The sequence below is a fragment of the Apus apus genome, chromosome 4 (assembly GCF_020740795.1).
Source record: "Apus apus isolate bApuApu2 chromosome 4, bApuApu2.pri.cur, whole genome shotgun sequence".
NCBI lineage: Eukaryota > Metazoa > Chordata > Aves > Apodiformes > Apodidae > Apus > Apus apus.
In genome coordinates, this window is record NC_067285.1 from 79,011,683 (window position 1) to 79,032,146 (window position 20,464).

Here is a 20,464-nt window from a genome sequence, read left to right on the forward strand (position 1 = left end):
ATCATGGCATTAAGTGCCACATCCAGGGATGGTGCCTCCACCACTTCCCTGGGAAGTCCATTCCAATGTCTAATCACCCTCTCTGTGAGGAAGTACTTCCTAGTATTCAACCTAGACCTCCCCTGGAGCAGCTTGAGGCCCTGCCCTCTTGTCTTGTTGCTAGCTGCCTGGAAAAAGAGCCCAGCCCCCACCCGAGTACCACTTCCCTTTAGGTAGCTGAAGAGAATGATGAGGTCCCTCTGGTTCTCCTCTTCTGCAGGCTAAACCCAGCTCCCTCAGCCTATCCCTATAAGACTTTCCCTCTAGTCCTGTCACCAGCTTTGTTGCTTTCCTCTGGACCTGCTCCAGCACCTCAATATCCTTCTTGAAGTGAGGAGCCCAGAACTGGACACGGGACTTGAGATGAGGCCTCTCCAGTGCTGTGAGAATTACATCCCTGCTCCTGCTGGCCACACTATTCCTGATACAAGCCAGGATGCCATTGGCCTTCTGGGCCACCTGGGCACACTGCTGGCTCATGTTCAACCGGTTATCATATAAAGACTGCAATTAACTTCCAACTGTCCATTGAATAAGTCTTACATGTATATGTATTTGTAAGAGTGTTTTAGACAATACCAGGAAGCCTGCGAGAGTTAATTACGTATTTGAGGACATTAGAAGTTCACGTTTAAGAACAAAATGAACAAATAAGCGATACCATATATTCTCTGAAGGGTCTCACAAACCAAAGCCTTCCGATTTAACATTCCTGCTCATGTTAAGTGTAGTCTAAACTCAAGCACCAGCTGGCCGGGGCTGGAAAAGAAGCCAGAGGCGGGTTAGGCCGGGCCCGCCCCTCTGGCCCAGGCCGGCGGCTGCCGTTCCCCCCGCCCCCGGGAGAGGGACGCTCCCCGGGCGCCCCTCACCCAGCCCCGCAGCCGGGCCCTGCCTGCCCGCCCAGCCGCTAAGGGCTGCTCAGCTGCACCCGTGGCGTTACTTTCCGTCCGTCTCGGCCTGGACTCCCCCGTGGGAGCCCCGGGCGTCCCACGGCAGCCATGCCAGCCCGACCGTGGGCCTCGGCGCTCACCGGGACGGTCTGGCGGAGGCGGGGCGGGCCCCGGGCCAGCGGCAGCACCGCCCCCGGGCCAGCGGCAGATTTGAAGGGAAGAGGCGGGCGGGCGGGAAGCGCTTGGCGGGCGCTCTGCCGCCATGGTGGAGGGCCCGGGCTGCACGCTGTACGGAGAGAGGCTGCGGGCGCGGGTGCGGCGCGGACAGGCGGTGCGGAGCGCCCGGGGCAGCGTCCCGCCAGCCGGGGCCGGCAGCGCGGTGAGGGGCCGGGGCAGCCGCCTCCTTCGGGCAGCTGAGGGCCGGGCAAGGGGGGTGGAGAGCTTGAGCCCCTGGGTGTGCGCGGTGGTAAACGCCGCCGTGTTTGGGGGAGAGGAAATGTCTCTCGGAACCTTGAGGAGCCGCCGGGGTGCGGCGACGCGGGGCTGACCGCAGAGCAGGGGTGTTGGTGCAGCCGCTGTGGCCTCCCCGCCTGCCGCGGGCTCCTGCGCCACAGCGGCCTTCGTGTGGGCTGGCGGGACTGGGTACTGGCTCTGTTCTTCCTTTTAATAATAAAATATTAATGTCATCAGCGTAACAAATAAGCCTTAGCAGGTCGGAGATGTAAAGAGGTGCTGAAGCTGTGAAAGCAGGGATTTTTTTGAAATAAGGGAGGAAAGCTTTTAGAATCACTGGTGTTCACTTAGGGTAAATTTTAAAGTGTCTTGGCTTCAGGAAACCTACAATACAAGGAACATGATAGTAGCAGTCCCTATTTTTAATTTTTTGTGGTCTCACGAGTTTGAAACATGATGAAAGGTACACGCTGACCTGCAGAAAAAGAGCTTTTAAATCTAGATTTTTTTTTAAAGGTAATTTTAATTATACCAAGCATTTAAATAGTTGGCATCTGCTCTCATTGTGCATAGTATGCCATTCCTTTACTAACTTTTATCCTTTCCATTGGCAGCATAAAATAATTCGTCAGACTTTCAACTGGCAGAAAAAGAACAATACCTCTGTGGGCTCAGTGGAGGCTCTTCTGTGACACACCGTGCCCCACGTGAAACACTGAAAACATATTATTAGCTTGGGTAGGAACTCCAGTGGGAGGCATTTGGAGAAGGATGTAGGTCTGCAAATGACAGAAATGACACTGACAAGTACTTAATATTCAAACTGTACCTGTTTAGTTAACATCACCCTGAAACTCTTATTCTGAATTCATGACTTGCAGGAAAGGGCATAAAATACCCTGATAAAAAAGGTGTATTGTTTCAATTTGGGAAGAATTTGCACTGGCAGTAGTGACTTTCTTTCCTGGGTTAATAGTCTCATTGGTTTTGATAGAACTGCTTAAGGAGAACAGGTTTAATATTGTCCAAATTGGAGAATCAGTTCATCAGGTATGTGTACCGTTGCTAGAATCAAAATAGTGTAAATTCTATTTTAAATTATGTGTGTGTGGCCTTATTTTCAGACTGCTGCAAGTGGGAAGAGAACCTCTGGTCATGATTTCCTTATTGGACATGTTTACAGGGGTGTGGAAACATTGGGAAAGGAACTTTTTATGTATTTTGATCAGAAGGCTTTGAGGTAAGAAGTGAGAAAAAGGCTTCCTATGTGTTCAGCCTGTATGTCTGGTGGGTATTGTCTTTTCTTGCTATTGTCAGTTTCAGAGATTTGGAAGTTAGTTTTATGGCACCGCCTCTCAGCAGCCTCTGCAGTACTGGAAATACCGGATATATGGTCACTTACATGTTCAGATAATTTGCTGCCTAATCTTGGCCCTTACAACTTGATAATGTGAATGTGATGGTTTTTTTCATCTCCACATAGTAGTTTGACTGTGCTGCCACCAATCTTTCAGTTTGTGGTGAAAAATGTTTTAATTAGAAGCAAATTCTTACAATGTTGTGTAGCACTAAATAATTTTAAAACCTCTCCTTTTCACATTAAAACAACAACAAAAAATATCAGCTCCTTACTACTAGCTGTTATTAAACAACAGATCCTAGGTTCAATTCACATGGCTTTTTATTTGTAATTAAAATGAGATTTCATTTTTGCCCTGTTTCAGAATGTGATGGAGGCACCCAAAAACACGGGAGCTGGCTAAAGGAATATTTATTCCAAGCAACACTGTTTGGCCCTCCAGTAAATAAAAAATACCACAGATTTGGATGTCAGTCGAGAATATTAATGCGCTACACCACAACTACTTAAGAATTCCCAAGATTTTTTTACTAGTCTTAACATCGATAATCCCACGTGATAATGATAATAATCCCACATGTGCACACTCAGACAAAAGGCAAAGCCTCCCCCTCTGGTACCCGGAACCACTTGCCCAACAGGGACAAGGCTCACTCAAAGATCTGTCTAGGAGAAATATATCACTCACCAAAGACGAGGTCACTCAATCTCAAGAAGTTTCCTTAGGTGGCATCCTGACCTAAGGGGGTAGGCTTCTTGCCAGACCCACTAATCCAAGGGAAAACCCAGTTTCCTGGTGGTGAACTCTGTTTTATTGACTCATTCAGACCTGACCTGTGGTCACTCATTATTCTACCCTGGTCATGACACCCCATTGGCTCGGACCCTGTTCATTGTCAGGGGTTCCCCCCCAGCAATCCTCTAATTGCCCACGAAAACCAGGTGCCTCCTGTCCGCTGGCAGTTCCACAGCCCAGCAGGGGTTAAGACCAGAAATCGGTCTCTGCGCCACCCGGTCTGACCTAACAAAAGTGGGCACATCAGGGGTTCTTTTGCTAGCTCCAGAGAGCTTAACAAATCATATATAACTATCCGCCAGCAGCGGCGGCGGGGTGGGGGCACCAGTGCTCTGCCACACAGGACATCAAAGTTAATAAAACACATTGGAGTAAAATTTTGTAATTTCCCAAGTCTTTTGATTGTAATTATGTAGCGGTGATTCGGTTATTTTCTTTTTAGTAATGAGATGATAAGTCACAAAGGTAGCTAACAGTTGTTATTCTTAGTACTCTTTTTAGGCAGTGTACTGGAGCTTCCTACATGAAACCACCAGCTATTAACGTGCATGCTATTTATTTTTTAAAAATCTTTCTGGAAGCATTAATGCATTAACATTTGGCAGCAACATGCAAGAGTTTGCTTTAAAAATAAATTTGACTAGTTAAGCCTGTGCAGTACTGCTCATGGCACTTGAGAACTGGAAATAGCTGTTGAAGAAAGATACAAGTAGCTGAAATAACTGTATCAACTGAGTTGACTTGAGTTTTGGAAAGACACAGACTTTGAAAAATTAAAAAAGTAATAAATGCTATGAGGAAGTTACATAAAGAGTTGACATTAAGACTATGCTTAATAAAATGTGTCTTAACCTATCTAAACATTTAAAATGCTTGTCCTTCCTGAAATGTAATAAAGAAAGTTTAAAAGGAAATATCCCACCTGATGTTGCATTTCCTTGGTCGTTTGTGTAGTTTGATCTGTTAAATCTTTCTGTAGCTACAAAATAATCCACCTTTTCCTGATATACAATGTATAGAAGTAGGGCACTCCCTCTTTCTTACTTTTTTTAGGCTTGAATGTACCAGGTGAATTTGTAATAAAGAAAGTGTATAAGACCACAATCAAACTTGCCCTTTGCTCAAGTATACTAGCTCCCAGTAGAATATATTTTAAAATTTAAGACCTGTCAAAGCATTAGTGATCTGTAAGAGGAATACTTGAAAGAGTCTGTTCCGTTCCTTTGCCATCTGTGCATTTTTCAGTTTATTTCTTTTATTATTTTTTGATTGACCTGCAAGTTTTGCCTTGGTTGTCAGCTAAGAAAAGCAGAAAACAACATATGGCAGATGTTAATTACTTCGTTTATGGTGTTATTGCAAGTAGCTTTGATATGATAACAGTGTTGGCAATGTGAGGACTGAGATCTTTGCTTTCATACCAGGTGACTTCTGCCAGATTTAACAGAAAATTGCATGGTAAAGTAGCTTCAGTCTCCCTGAGGACTTAAGAACCTATGTTGAAAGACTAGTGCATCAAGAGAAAAATTTCTAAGTGCAGTATACCAGAAAAGTGTGTTATTTAACGACCAGATTTGACTTCTTTAAAAGGACTTGTGAAGACCACTGGAAAACTGCTAGGGTTTGGAGTGTTTCTAACTTGGGTAGGGTTCTCTCTGGAATTTGAGCACTATGTAATAAGTAGTTTGTTGCTGTGTTACTCTTGATGACTAGAATTAATATACCTACATACTGACTTGATAAGGTAATAATAGGTCATAACTTTAAAAAATAGACTAGTGTGATGCTTGGAAACATTGTTAAAATACCCATAAGAACTCTCTTTCTCTCCAAGGATTCACTTCGGTATGAACGGTTCCATGTGCATCAATCCTGATGGAAGCAAAGACAGAAATGAAGCCCTATCAGTTTTGGAGCTACAGCTTACAGAAGATACAGTTTGTTTTTATAATGTGACAGCAGAGTATAGGTAAAGCAGAAGCTAACCAAATTAAACACAGCTTGATTTCTTTCTTTTTATAACATTCTTTTAAGAACATAGTGAAGAACCACACACAAATCATTAAGGACTTGCATAAAAGCCATTATAGACACAAAGAAGCAAACCAAAACTTTCTAAGGGTATCATATTTATTGGTATAGTAATTTAATTTTGTTAGTTTTGTATCAGAATTTACATACAGCTAAAGTAGTTCTATGCTACAGCCTTATTTGATAGTGACAAGACTGGTAATTAAACTTGAATTTAATTCTATTCCTTAGATCTGAATGCTGAACCACATGGCTTCTTTAATTTACATGCAAACCTCAGTTCCTTAAAAATGAGGATATGTGATGATTGCTTGTTTCAAATTTGTATGCTCCCAAGGTTGTGTTTTTATTTTTGTTTGCTTTCTAGAAGTAAATTAGTATAACTGTTCTAATTGATATTAAGTGGATGTTTTTGTCTATAAGCATTGTACTTCTCACTGCTAAGAAAATTCACATAGCAAGCTTGATTTTAAAGAATTTGAGGCTATTTAATATTATAAAACATAAAAACTTATGTAAGCCTGACACTTATTGTACTGTATTATTTTCAAACTATTCTTAAATTTAAAAATATGCTTAGCCTAATCAAGTCATGTTGTAACTGCTGGACCATGTAAACATACAGTTAGTTTTGGCTGATGGTCCAAACAAAAGGTCTTTCCATGTTGGAAGTAGTTTTCAAGCAAGTACCTAGCAATTATTTTTTGAACTAATATGAACAGAAAAAGGATGAATTATTGTATATTGGACCAGATACATGTTCCATGCATGTATTATTGACTTGGTTTTGGTGGGGGTGATTAATGTCTGTGTGTCTTCCTGTCACTGGGATTTTCATGGTTTCTGTTATCTGCATATGAAGTATGTTATTTTTCATGTATTTTAAAAACCATACTGCTACATGGCATTTAATGAAAATAAAACTAAATTTCAATGTCTTTTTTTTTTTCTTCAAGAAATGCAGCAGAGAGTGAGCAGAAAGTGAGAATGATGGAAAGCTTGGATGTCTGTTCTCCAAAGTTTAGCTTCTCAAGAGCAGAAAGTGAGATCAAGCAGCAGAAAACCCGCCTGTTGTGTGATGTGTTGCTGGATCAAGCAGTATTGCCTGGAGTAGGAAATATCATAAAAAATGAAGCACTGTTTGACAGTGGTCTCCATCCAGCTGTTAAGGTGGGTGAGATGTCTCAAGATTGTTTTTAATGATAGCAAAGTATTAAGAATGTAAATACATATTTATATAACATTTTTTCATCTTCTTACCTTTCTCATCTGTCATTTCTTAGGTCTTCTAAGGTACTAAATTAATTTTTTCTCTTTAGAACTGGAGATATTTGTAATGGCATTCCATGGAGCCTGTTGCTGTTACTCTCGCCTCTCAGAGTGGACATATTTATGAGGCTAAGCCTTTTCTCTTACAATTTTGAAGCTTCTCCTTAGTAGGGAACTCATTTTACTTTCAGATCCTGACTTGGACACCCTGTTGTGCTATCGTTAAATTGTCAGCCTATAAATAAAGTGAAGAGTGCTCAGGTTTTCTTCATTCAGTTACTACCTCAACTAGTTTATGTCGCACAGTTGATTATTTTTGCAGCTGCTTCTTCCACTTCCTGTCTTGCTAGCTGGCATAGTTTGCTTTCCTACTGTTGTTTACTGTGCTTGATTTGATTAAGTTCCTCAAGCATGCATCTTGCAATTTTGGTTGAAAAGAAGCCTGTTGTTGACAGAACAGATTGAGATTACATTGACTGACAAAGTAAAGGAAAGCTGGTGAAGATAGTACCTGAAAGGTTTATTTAAACATAATTCTGAAAGTTTTTCACAGGATCAGTCTGAATTTTAATTGTATATGCAATGTAAGCTGGCAGAGGAAAGAAAAATGTGACTTTAAATTTTGAGTTCTTAACAAAAATGGTTTTGGTTGGTAACTCTTTATAATTGTAATGCCTTTGTCTCAAGTATTCATCTTGAAGATCTCACAGGAAAGAACCTATGATAATACATAGGCCGTATCATAACCCATGAGGAAATTGAGAGGGAACTAAGAGTTATTAACTCCACATGATTCCTGTGATCAGGAACTCTTAGGTCAATATAGAGGAAGACAAGTGAAATTTATACCTAATATTTTGCATTGATGAGGCAACGTATGTTGTTTGGTATTCACACAATGAGAGAATGTATATAATGTGAAATCAGAGAATTTCCATAACAGGAAGCAATGCAATTCCACATCAGCTGAAGGTGTTCAAAGTGCCCCTGCATCACTGGCCTTTCTGCTCTTGTCCCTTAGCATCATAATATTCTAAAAATAATTCTTGTCTTACAGGTTTGCCAACTGACAGATAACCAAATATGTCACTTGGTGAAAATGACACGTGATTTTAGCCTGCTTTTTTATAAGGTACTGACACATGTTTCTGAGAAACCTCCAAAACTTGACTCCGGAATGTTAGTTGTATGTGATAATCTAGTAAAAACAGTAAAAAGATGCAACAGGACAAGTGTTTTAATGAGTAGGAATGATGATTTCTGTGCACTTTATTAATTGTGAATTGTCAAATGAAGGAAAGGTGAGGGAGTCTAGACTGTAAGAATGTGCACAGCTTGACCCAATTGCAACAGAGGAGTTTGACAGATGCTGCCTGAGGGCCAGTTCAGTTTTGCTGTGCATGTGCTATAACGACACTATGAACATGGCAGAATTGATACAGATTAAGCACACACTTCTATGTAAGGTATCATAAAGGTCATTCTTCAAACTGGGAACTAGAGGATGCCCCAGGGAAGTATGAAGGAAATTCATGGGGCTTCCTGTATGAAACTTGAAACAGCAAGTATATTTATTTGACTACATAGGTTCTTAACTTTTAACAACTTTTTTTTCCCTAACTGAAACAACTTTTCTAGTTGCTACATTTTCATCAGGATTTCATTTCTTCTCCTGTAAACTTGAATTCCTGGATGCTCTTTAACTTTCTGAAAAATACAGACTTTGACCTAATTGTTGTATATTGTTTCTCTTCAAGATGCATGTGGGGAAATGAACAGCAGCAGTGGAATTCTGGTCTGTTTCTCTTAGTATGCATGAAAGGCAAGGAGCTAGTGCTACTAAAAATTCTTTTTTTTTTTAGGCTAGACAGAGGGCAGCTAACTTTATTAATGTTGTTTTTTAATCAGAAAGGCTAAAAATGTAATTTAATAGTCTGCTTAAATGAACACACTGAAGAGAAAAGTTTAGTTTTCTGGCTAAGGAAGTCTTTTCGTTCTCCAAACTTCATAGTGAAGTCTTAACAGTAAAGACAGAGCATCCAGTTCTGCAACAGCTATAATACTAGGATATTTAAACATGTCACGGGCTTTTAGACTAACAATAAACAAGTTAAACTTTCTCAGTTTAGCCATTTCCAAAAGTTCTATTATCTATACATAACAAGTGTTCACCAGTTAAAGGCTTTTAAAGAGCCCTAACCCCCTTGCCAAGTCTCTTTAAGAAAAAGACATAAAATAGGTTAATAAGCTGGGTAATGCTTGATAATTTTTATAGACTGTTATAGAATGTTTGTAGTAATCGTACTATCTAATTTGAAGTAACACCTTACAGATGCAAAGATGAGGAATCTTGTTTGTATAAAAAGCTGCTGCTTTTGTTTTGGTTTTAAATAGCTCAATGGAAGGAAATTACTAGTAAGAAACTAACTGTAAACCTTGAGGGAAAGCAAACTGCTTGTGACTATTCATGCAAACATATATTAGTAATTACTTCTGATTTAATTACTAGATTGCACTGGAAAAAGTGTTCTCATTCAGTGAGGCTGATGAATAAGAGCACAGCAGAAGCCAATCTGCCGTGCCTAAAGACTGGGGAAACTCCAAGGATCTTCATGCATTATGGAGCTAGGGCTATTGAGTTATGTCAGAGCTGGGCTGGTATTGCTGAGCCAGCTGTGGAAACGCTGGAACTGTGCCCAGGAAAATGTGATTGCAAATGCTGAAGCTCACATGGCTCTGCAGACTTGGCTGCACTTTTACTAGGCTTTTCTTGTGGGGGAGTTTTTTGTTTGGGTTTTTTTGAACTTTTTTCTGTTTGTTTTCTGATATTTTTAGCTGGAGTGTGTCTATGCTGATTCTGTATGAATTGTCCTGTTAAACGTACCAGCCTCTGGAGGCTGTTTAGGTCACTGTGCCCTTTGGGCTTGCACTGTATGTAATTTAATACGACTTTCTGCCAGGATCTTGGGAGCTTGCCATAGTGCCAAGTGGCTTTTCATGACCCAACTTGTCTGTCATGGCCAGTGCTAAGATGAAACTGGGCAATTTTACGGTATACTACCTGACTCCTACAGAATCTCTGGACAATTTCTGCATTGCACAGTTCTTTAGGTTTTGGTAAGGTTTATTAATCAGATTGTAGCATCAGGTCTGAGCCAGCCCTATGGTGTATTTTTGGTTCTTTTTGGAAGGAGAGAAGGTGTTGGTAGTTTTGTGGTTTGCTTATTTTCTTTTTGTTTTGTATGCTGCACTGATTGGACCTCATCAGTTCTTTAAGAACACTTCTGCAGATGCCAGATCAAAGGTGATGGGTGCTGAATCTGAGCTAGCTGATCCAGCTGAACTGAGGGGGTTCCTCACATGTATTTACTTGCACCTTGATACCATGTTTTTTAGTCTTGTGTATTTTATTCCATTATGTAGAGAAGACCAGACACTCTTCTACCTGGTTTAAAGTAAATTATTTTCATAAAAGAATATGAATACAGACGATAGCCCTTATTAGTGTGCCCTAACTATCTTTATGTAGTCATTGAGCTGTCAGTTTACATATGTTTTTTTATTTTAGCTTCAGCTGAACTGTAGGAATGACATGAAACTCATACTGAGTCTCTAACTTGTGTTTTAAACACGTTCTGTTTTAGTGTCGCAAAACTGGGTCTCCGCTCTACAAACACTACAAAGTGTACAAGCGCCCAACCTGTGGTCAGTGCAATGGGAAGATCACTGTGTGTCGTTTAGGAGAGAATAATAGGATGACTTACTTCTGTTCTCAGTGTCAAAAGGTGGATCCCCAGCTTGTCAATGTTAGGTATGATAGTAACTTTATAACATTTTTAAGCAGTGTACTTCAAAATGCTATTACAGTAAGAGGATATCTCAAATAGAAAGGATCCTTGTGTGTTTTACATCTAAGTTCACTTGACTTTGCAAAAGAAAAATGTTTTGGCCATTGGTATTTAAAAATCATTAAAAGCTTTAATTCTTTCGTACTGTTTCTTTCAAAGACCCCATCTGTTATGAAATAGCTATTACTCTAATCAAATGTGGGAATTATACAACAATTCAGACTACTCAGAATTATAGGCTGCCTCTGGAAAAATTGCCCCTTGTTCTTGGTGTTACCAACATAATAGGCTTGGAAGTTTAAACACAATTGAGTTGAATGGCATAAGGAAGGTAAGAATTTAAGTCCATAGGATAGCCCCTTCCCTCATGGAATATCTAGGTAGCTGTGCATTTACATAATTTTTTTTTCTGGCTGAAGAGTTACACTAAGGAAAACTAAAACTTCAGTAAATCCAGAGTGCAACAAGTATTGTAGGGCTTAGTACCTTTCTTCTTTCTTATCTATCAAATTTGGAAAGCTTTTACTACAGGTGTGCCACAGAGACACATTGAGGTCTACATAAATTGTGCTAACAGCAGCTTTCCTCTTTATACTTTAGAAAAGCACAAAATGCATTTGATATCACAAAGGGTAAAAGGTAAAAGTTCCAAAAGCATCTTATTCAGACTCTTACATACCTAATTTATTCTTGAAAATTTTCATCTGAAGTTTCAGAATCTTGCCTCTTTATACAGAGCTCTGTCAATCTAATAAAAGATACTGCTGCATTTTGCAAACTTTCCTTTCATTAGTGTGTGTGTATGTATTTTTTTAGATAAGATTTACACAACACACAAATCCCTCTCCCACCTCCAACCTTCTTTCAAGATTCAGATGGCTAGTGGAATTTTGGATAAAGCTTAAAAATCACCTTTAAGTACAGATCAAATATAGAAATTCCAGCACGGAAGATAAATATTTCACATGCTGATAACCTTAATCTGCTATCTTTTTAGAGAGTGATAATGAGAAGTGTTTTGCAGAAGGGTAGGAAGAGACTAATGTTCTTTTGAGTCAGACGGCTAGAAAATGATGCAAGAAGAAATGAACAAGTAGTTGCTTGGTTTTTTTGTTGGTGTTTTTTTTGGTTGTGTTGTGTTTTGTTGTGTTTTTTTTTTGTTAAAAAATAATTATACAGTAGTAGATTTCAGTGAAAAACATGGTAACATTAGCTATAAAAGATAAAGGTGATTTCTTGTACTGCCCTCATCCTTGTATCTTCAAGTTACATTTAACATGCTAACAATGTTAGGATATTATGACAAGATTAGTCCTTGGTATCATGTAGTGACTGTAAAATAGTAACTATGATTCTAAATGTGACTGTAAAATAGTAACTATGATTCTAAATGAAGTGTATCAACATAGGAGGTAGTATAATTTACAGGAAAGTAAATGAAATTTAACCTATAGAGGTGTCTGGAGTACCACTTTGGCTCACCAGTCACGGCTAGGACATTCCTGAATTCTTTCCAAAAAGCAGAAAAAAACCTCCAAAGAAAATCCTTAATTTCAAACAGGCTCCTAAATGTTAAAAGGTGTTCAAGTAATGGTAACACACAAGTCTTTCTAACTTAAAAGTTTTTCAGTTATATTGGCTGTTAGGATAGTAAAGTGGTCTAATGGGTGCCATTTAAATGAGAAAGAAAATAAATCATTTTTCTAGACAGTGTGACTTTCTGTTCAGCCTCTGAACAGTTCTTCATCCAGTAATGCCTTTGTTAGTAAGCATTTTGTACAAGGGATGGGGGAAAAGTACTAAAACAGTCTTTCTCACCAGGTTTCTTCCTGCAGTACTTAAAAGTGGTAGGGAATTTGAGAGAGGCTGGGGGGCATTGTGCTGGAGAGTACATCAGTTAATTCTTAACTTTTTGTCTGTTTTTGTTTAAATACTTTTATTTGTATTCTGCAGCATTAGAAAAGATTTGTCCTTGAGGTAAAGGAAAAAAATAAATCAAACTCTAACCATCACATGCTGTCCAAACTATGATAGGCAGGCATAACACTGTGTACTACTTGTTCTCTAGCCCTGTGCCTCCCTGCACATAATGGTGTAAGGCAATTTGTAGAAGAAACGTCACAAAAGACTAACATCATTCTTCTGTTTCACAGCAAACTGCCAACTAGAAATAGCCTAATTGGCTGGGCATATGTCAGGGAGTCATCTTGCAATGAACATGTAGCTCAGAAATCTGAAGAGGAGTGGATATGTATGCGCTGTACCCTAATAAATAAGCCTTCTGCTGAAATTTGTGATGCCTGTTTGACTTCAAGGCCTGAAGGTACTGAAAAGTTGTCTGGAAGTTTGACTTCAAGGCCTGAAGGTACTGAAAAGTTGTCTGGAACCTTTACTGGGAAAGGGGGCAGGGTTGTAGTTTTGATGCGGTTTTTGAAACTGTAGCACTGTAGAAATGTCTCTTTGTGAATTGTATTTATATATAACATTAGCTAACTTAAAGTCAGATTTTGAGGAAATCTTAAACAGGCAATCATGGAAACACTCTAAAAGTGTTTTGTTTCCAGCTTTGTGTGCAGGTGGGATTCTGTAGACAGGCCTCAGCAGTGATGCTTAATCAGGTTTTTCCTGGGGCAAGGAGTGAGACAAAATGGCATTCTTCCAGCTCTCCTGAAAATCATTACAAGCTTGCAGCATGTGTCAGATACAGAAGTAATCAGGGTGCAGACAAGTAATTATCATTTTTTAATGTGGACAAAAGCAATATATTTTAGTACTCTTTCCAAAGGTATGTTGGGTTTCTCAGGGGCTAGGTTTTTACCTCCAAATTCAGGGTAAGGATGATTCTGGGTTTATCTCAAATTTGGTTTTTGTTTCTTATTGGAGCTTTTAATGCTGCAATCTAGATTAAAAAACTAATACTTCACTGACTATGTAGTGCATTATTTATTGAAGTGATTGAAATCTGCATACTGCAACTTCTTTATTTTTCTAGCTCCAGTGCTGCAACACTGCAATAAAGGATATTTGTAAACAATAGACAGGCTTTTTGTATCTGAGAAGAATTAATGTTTTTATATGGGCTCCAGGACCTATTATTCACTGAATTTAACTATATGATTCAAAGTATATATGCTGAAATCAGAATTAAGATCACATTTCCATAGCTTTAGTGGTACTTTGAATCATACTTTCTAAAGTGCCTCCGAAGTCCCAGCTTGTGAAGTGTCTTTATGGTACCAATCTCTTCTTATAAAATAAGTTCCAATGTTTTTTTTTCAAACTATTGATTAATTCTAGTTATCCATTTATGAATGGAGTGATGTGTGTGAAACTCTTATCTTGCACTGGCTGAAGTCCATTTCTTCAGGCCAGGAATCAATAGAAGTATGACTTTGTGTTTTACATGACACTTATTACCAGCTGAGGCTAATCTTGTGCAATTCTTGTGCAAAATCAGTGCCAGAAACTCGGAAGTTTTAATCTGTCCACAGACTCAGACTTGCCAACTAATATTTATCCTGGAATTAATACCACCAGCTACATACCATTACTGAAAACAGCTTGGAATTTGAAGATGTGTTACGCTCAGTTGAATCTTACTACAAAAATTCTTAAAAGAAAGAAATAAAATTAGGAGTGGTATTTGAGATCTTACTTAAACACGGTTTTGCTTACCTCTCTCTTTTTGGACTTTAAGATTCCTTGCCTTCTTACTTTTTATATCTTTTAAGTTGTTTCTGAAATTAACTACTGTCAGCAGAAGCATTTGAATTATGGAGGACAGAATATTTGGTATGTAAAGGCAGCTGTTAGCCATACAGCTGAAATAACTCAGTCTGATGACAGAGATAACTATTTACTACTACATTTTAATTTCCTTGCTCCTTTGCTAAGTACAAGACTAAGCTCCTGTTCTTTCTTAAAGAAACTTGAATGCCCTGGATTGAGTTTTATTGTGCAGCAGTGGCAAAATTGAAGGGGCTTGGAAGCAAGTATTGTTGAGAGTAAACTGTAGGGATTCTTATTCCGACTGAGAAAGCCTTTGGAAAGAGTATGCTCTTGTGCATGCCTTAACTACCCATTTTTCTTCTGCTTAATTCCCTCTTCCTTGAATGGAGGGAAGATTTAGGAGGGAGACACTTACTGGAGATGGTAGAAAAGAAAGGACTCTGTTCTTGATCACTATGGCTTCACAGCTATCTAACAAAGATTGCACCTAGGGACACCATAAAGTTCTCCTTTTCACCCTTTTCTCAGGAAAGATTACTTACAGACTCCTTATTTATTAAAATTTATTTATTTAAAAATTTTAAACATTTATTAAAATTGCATTAATAAATTATGCCCACTTTTTTTGGAATTATTATTGCCCTCTAAGTGGGCCTCTGATTATGTGCAGAAACATGGTTGTTCGCGTCAGGAAATGAATGTAGAGTAAATGTCTGATCTTGCTAGCTTCTGAAGCCTCTTACAGTAAGAGATCGATAAGTTTGGATGCACACAGTGTCGGGAAAGGATAGGAACCCTTTAAGCACTAGAAAACCCAGCAAATACATATTCCCTTTTGTGTCACTGGTAAAACAATACTTTAAAAATGGATAACATATTGCTGCTGGAGGTACCATACCCTGTGATCTCCCAGTGCTGGGATTATAAAAGATTATTTTGAAAAATTAATTCTTTTATTCCCTGCTTTTGGGCCAAATTCAGTTTTGTAGGGTTAATTCTCCAACAGCTTTAATTTACAGAGTACTATTCACATCTGGTCCTATTCAAGCAATAGTAATGTTATCTTGAAACACATTGTATGTGACTCAAAAACGCATGAGCTTTTTATTGTAAGAAATTTGGTACTGTATCTAATGTGTGACAGGTTTTGAGATCTTTCAAGTTATTATGCTAAATTTACTCTTTCATTCCCTGTATGAGTTATGAATACAGACTAGAAATATGATGTATTACTCTACACAGACACATTATAACCAATAACTTATTTTTTCTTAGTTCCAAAAACAGAGAATGTTGAAGATTCTGCAGCTTTAAATGCAAACTTACTGAAGTACCCTTGTAATGATTTCAGAAAACCAAGTACAGAAATAAAGATCAATAGAAAAGCTGCATTTGGAACTACAACTCTTGTCTTAACAGATCTTGGTAACAAAGCTGTTTTGAGAAATGATATCCTGACATCTGATGCACACTCTCAGTGTGTTGCTCCAAAAAGCAACTGTAGCCAGATCCAAAACAATGTCTACCAGTCAGGGGGAAGCACAGACAAGGATTGCTCAACACACATAACTGCTATGGCTTTGTCCTCCTGTCAGCAACCTCTCTCTTTCAAACACATACAGAAGAAACAGAAAACTGGTCATCTACCTTCTGTTCACCAATATAATGTAGCAGCCATGTAAGTATTCTGAAATGTAAACAAATCTTTTTATGACCTCATAAACCAACTTTATCTCTGAAGATTAATGGAATACTCTGCAGTTGGGTTCAGACACTGCTGTCTTTAGATTACTGCCAGAGGTAACTGATTCTCTTGGGTAACTAAAATTACTTTCAGATTTCAAAAGCCCTGAATGACCTAAGTTGTCACTGGAAAAGTCCTGATTTTGGCATTTGGCCAATACTGCTGTTAACTAAACAGCTGTTCATAGTTCAGCTGTTCCCATGGAACAGGACAGTAGAGCTCTCAAAGGTCAATTAGTATAGTTTTACCCTAAGGAGTTGTCTGATCTTAGCACTGTAGTTGCTGTCTGCTTAGATCTTGAAGTCATTGCAAAAGATGCCAGAAGGAAAGTAGGTGCATGAATATATACTAATTAAAATCAACCAGCAGTTTTCAACATTCTTCCATTATACAAAGCTCTGTACAGGTGCCCTGATGAACCTCCCATAGTTATTTTCTTTTAACTTTTCTCCCCATCCAATATAGAACTACCCTAATGGTCCACCTATCCTGACTTTTTTATTTACATACCCCTATTCAGAAACATCTATTGCCTGGTCAATAGAAATGTGAGAACCTGTTAGGGTTTTCAAGGAAAAGTTGTGCACATACACAACAATAATGGGGGTGCAAGGTAGATGTCACAGTGGTAAGTTATACAGGATGAATGTGAAATATGTTAATGATATGCTACAGAATTCTTGGTCATTCGTCTGTTCTGAAATATAGAATTTTTTTGTTGTATTGTTGAAGCCCTAATTTTGAAATAGGATCTCACTGGCTAGCCAGGTTAGGCTGTATAAACATACTTTCTCCTTGCTGTCTCAATAGAGGACTACAGGGAACTGAGGATGTAGGCTGGATAACTGAGAAGTACAGGGGAGTGTGAAGGAGAAATGAGACATTATCATGATAACAGGTAGATACAGCAAGTCATCAATTTAACATTAAAAAACCCCCAACAAACAAGAACAAAAAAAAATTAGCTGTTTATTTTTGTTGGGGTTTTTTGTTTGTTTTAGTGAGGTGTTGGAAGAAAACTGCTGGTGTTTGCAGGACTCAATCTTCCAGATGTAAATGAGAACATAAAATTCCTAAGCTGATAACTTAAAAAGAATGAATTGATCTTTTTTTTCCTCTCTAGTTTCATCACTGATTTTCTGCTCCATAAATATATTAGAGCATTAATCCTTTTCATGTTACTGGTTTTAAATAAAGCCTTGTGTATTTCCTTCAGATTATCTCAATAATGAGGAAGAAATAAACTTTATCCCATTCAGAGAACACTGTTCCATCCCATCAGCTGGATTACTTCTTGTCCAAATATGATTTGGGACATTACTGTAACTTTTTAGTGAAGAGGGTAGGAGACTTTATCTTCAACCTGGATTAATTACTCGGTCTTTTTCTCGCTGAGAACTGAATACTCTTTCACAGTATGGTGGAATTTGGGACAGTACACGACAGGACAGTATAGTTGGGGTGGTAGTATTCTTTTGTTTTGCAGATTAATTTACTTTGAAATAATTTAAAATGTGGGCTAATGCTGGAGAAACTGATATGCTTGCAAGAAAAGGACACAGTCTTACCTATTTGCTACTAGCAATGATTCAGCTTTAAAGCCCGAGTAAGGTGCCTTAGAGAAGTAAGTTCTCTGGCTGTCATTGTGTGGAAAAGTACAGTGAGTGAGCTGCTGTAATAGTAGGAGAGAATTCTTTGGCTGTTGTGTTGGAGACACTATGCAGGAGTCATTTTGTAACCTGTCATTACAGCAAACCTCAAGATAATGTGACAGATGATACTCGTATGTTAAGCATGGGCCGTCCTCACTGCATCAAACACAGCCGTCTCTGCAGCCTCAGAGTTGTGAGAAAGGATGGAGAAAACAAGGGCAGGCAGTTTTATAGCTGTCCTCTACCCAGAGAAACTCGGTGTGACTACTTTCAAGTATGTATAAGCCCTGAGGGCCTGTTTTCTAATAAGTACTTGTTCCTTCAGCCACATTGTCCCAGTAAGTTGTAATTGTGGACAGATATGATCCATTTAAATCTGAGGTGATATTAAATACTTTTTGCACACTGAATTGAAACTAAGAGCATAATAGTGGCTATAAACTTTACGTACTTCTCTTAATGCTTGTGCAAGTGCTCTTAATCTGCTTCCATGTAACACAGATACATAGCTGAAATGCTGAAGGGATTTGTACAAGTCATTTAGTTCAGTCTCTTGCTTCAAAGAGGACTATGTATGGCAAACTCTACATCTAGCCAACAGATATGTTTCTGTCTAGCCAAAAACTTGAAAACCTCCCAAGGATGAAGACAGTAATCTGCCTGGGCAGCTTGCTCCCACTGTTGCACAAGTACCTAACCTGACCTTCCTAGCTGCGGCTGGTGGCCACTGATGCTTGCTAAGAATGTATGTGATTGAGAAGAGTTTGACTTAGCCACCTTATCATCAGGTGGTTAATAGACAAATTCAAGACAGTAGCGACTGTAATGTCTTCATTTGAAGAAAACTGTGGGTTAACATAAATTAAAGTTACATCAGTTTGAGAGTGTGCAGTTGCAATTAATATTAGAGAAAAATCTAAGATCACTGATCACAAAAGAGCTAAAACTGTCTTAACTGCTAGGAAGAATTTCTGCTCAGGCCTTCTCTGTAGATCTGCTTCTATTGCCAGTAGAAAATACAGAATCCATAGCCATCATGTATGCTAAAACTCTGCCTACGCCCTGTTTCTTTTGGCAGTGGGCTGACTTGGATTTTCCATTTTGTAACCACAGCAAGCGATGTGTTATGAAGACTGTGTTGAAGATTGGTCCCAATAATGGAAAGAACTTTTTTGTGTGCCCTCTTGGGAAGGAAAAGCAGTGTGGTTTTTTCCAATGGGCAGAAAATGGGCCAGTGATGCAGGTTATTCCTTGATGTCAATGTTTTAGTTATCTGCTCTTCGAGCTGTCTTAAATGTATACAGCTTTCCTCGTAATTTGTTTTGTCTTTTTCCCTTTTCACTGGTTAATTAGTAAAATAGCTCCAACAATGTAAATAACTGCAGAGTTCGAAAGAATAATTGTATATAATCCTATAAAAATTATTTTAAAAAAAATCCTATAGAAATATAAAAAAATTATAAAATCCTATAAAAATGCTGCTGCATGCTATTTTGAAATAATATATATATTGTGACATGTTATACTTCTAATAAAAAAATTAAACTCTTTTCTTATTTCATATAAGTGTCAGTGAAGTTTGTCAACACTGCGTAATTTCAAGCACGTTATTTATAAAATGGATAACTGAATTAGTATTTTAAATTGGTAGACTTTTTCATAAACGTAAACATGTATTTATAAAAGTGAATAAAAACTCAATATACATTTTAAAATACCATTTCATGCTTTATTTTCTCAGAGCTTAAAGTGAAACAGCAATGGACTGTATAACTTTGAATGTTACCACAGTTGCTTAGATCTGGAAAAAAATGGCAAGAACTGCCCTAAAATTAATAACATGACTGCATTCTTAGTTACATATTTTATATCCAGCTCTTAACTTTTTATTCTAGTTGCTGCTGAACTTTTTCCCCAATCCACGGGTAATGCACAATAAAATCATACCTCTTAGGTGTTTAAAACTCAGCTTACATTTGCTTGTCTTCCCACTATTTAATGAACCAATGGGGAAAGTAAATAGAATATGCTAAGATATGAAATGTGGAGTAAAGCAGAAACAGAATTCTTCAAATCTTTGGAGCATGTACTATAGATAACATGGAAGATATGGCCATAGCTTTGTAAGTATTGAATGACAATCAGTGTGTAAAGAAAGTAGTGGGAAGTAGCATTGTTTCCCACCAAAAATGTGTGAGAACTTCAGTCCCCCATTTCAATCTTATATGCCATGGTATAAGTAAAACCGGTTAATTCTTGTGCTAACCAACATAAATTCAGAGGATTTTTTCCTCCTCTTTTCAGTAGCCTTTGATACCTTTCAAATCTTTTAAAACTTTACTTATGTGAAGAAAATATTTTCTAATGAGACTGTTTAAACTGTAATCCTTATGCTGCTCAATGGATTCTTTCCAAATAATATCTTTCAGGAATTCTATCGTTTAAAGTGGGGTACAGAACTCCAACTGAGAACAAAACAAGAACCTTGACATGATGAAGACTGACTTTCCATTGCCATCTTTTTGTATGATGCTTGTTACAGTGATGAGTCATTGCTAGCTTGTGCTCATACATTTAAGTCTTTAAAACAGCTATCTAACACTTTTATTTGTACAATTGATTACTGAGATAGTGTCTGATTACTTTTAAATTG

General features: G+C 38.3%; 1 protein-coding gene across 4 annotated transcripts; it reads left to right on the forward strand.

Annotated features, from left to right (window-relative positions):
• The first annotated feature begins 1,142 nt into the window (after positions 1 to 1,142).
• On the forward strand, positions 1,143 to 19,377 carry NEIL3 (nei like DNA glycosylase 3). 4 transcript variants are annotated; one of them, XM_051617710.1, is made up of 10 exons: positions 1,143 to 1,308; positions 2,507 to 2,622; positions 5,373 to 5,507; positions 6,526 to 6,739; positions 7,896 to 7,970; positions 10,483 to 10,649; positions 12,840 to 13,051; positions 15,691 to 16,093; positions 17,911 to 18,085; positions 18,890 to 19,377. In XM_051617710.1, exons 1-10 carry the CDS (start codon positions 1,192 to 1,194, stop codon positions 19,064 to 19,066), a joined length of 1,791 nt encoding a protein of 596 aa, XP_051473670.1. In that variant the 5' UTR covers positions 1,143 to 1,191; the 3' UTR covers positions 19,067 to 19,377. The 4 variants fall into 4 exon arrangements, with proteins under 4 accessions (XP_051473670.1, XP_051473671.1, XP_051473672.1 ...); XM_051617711.1 differs by having other exon boundaries at positions 12,840 to 13,009; XM_051617712.1 differs by having other exon boundaries at positions 1,290 to 1,308; positions 1,997 to 2,622.
• The last annotated feature ends 1,087 nt before the right edge of the window (positions 19,378 to 20,464 follow it).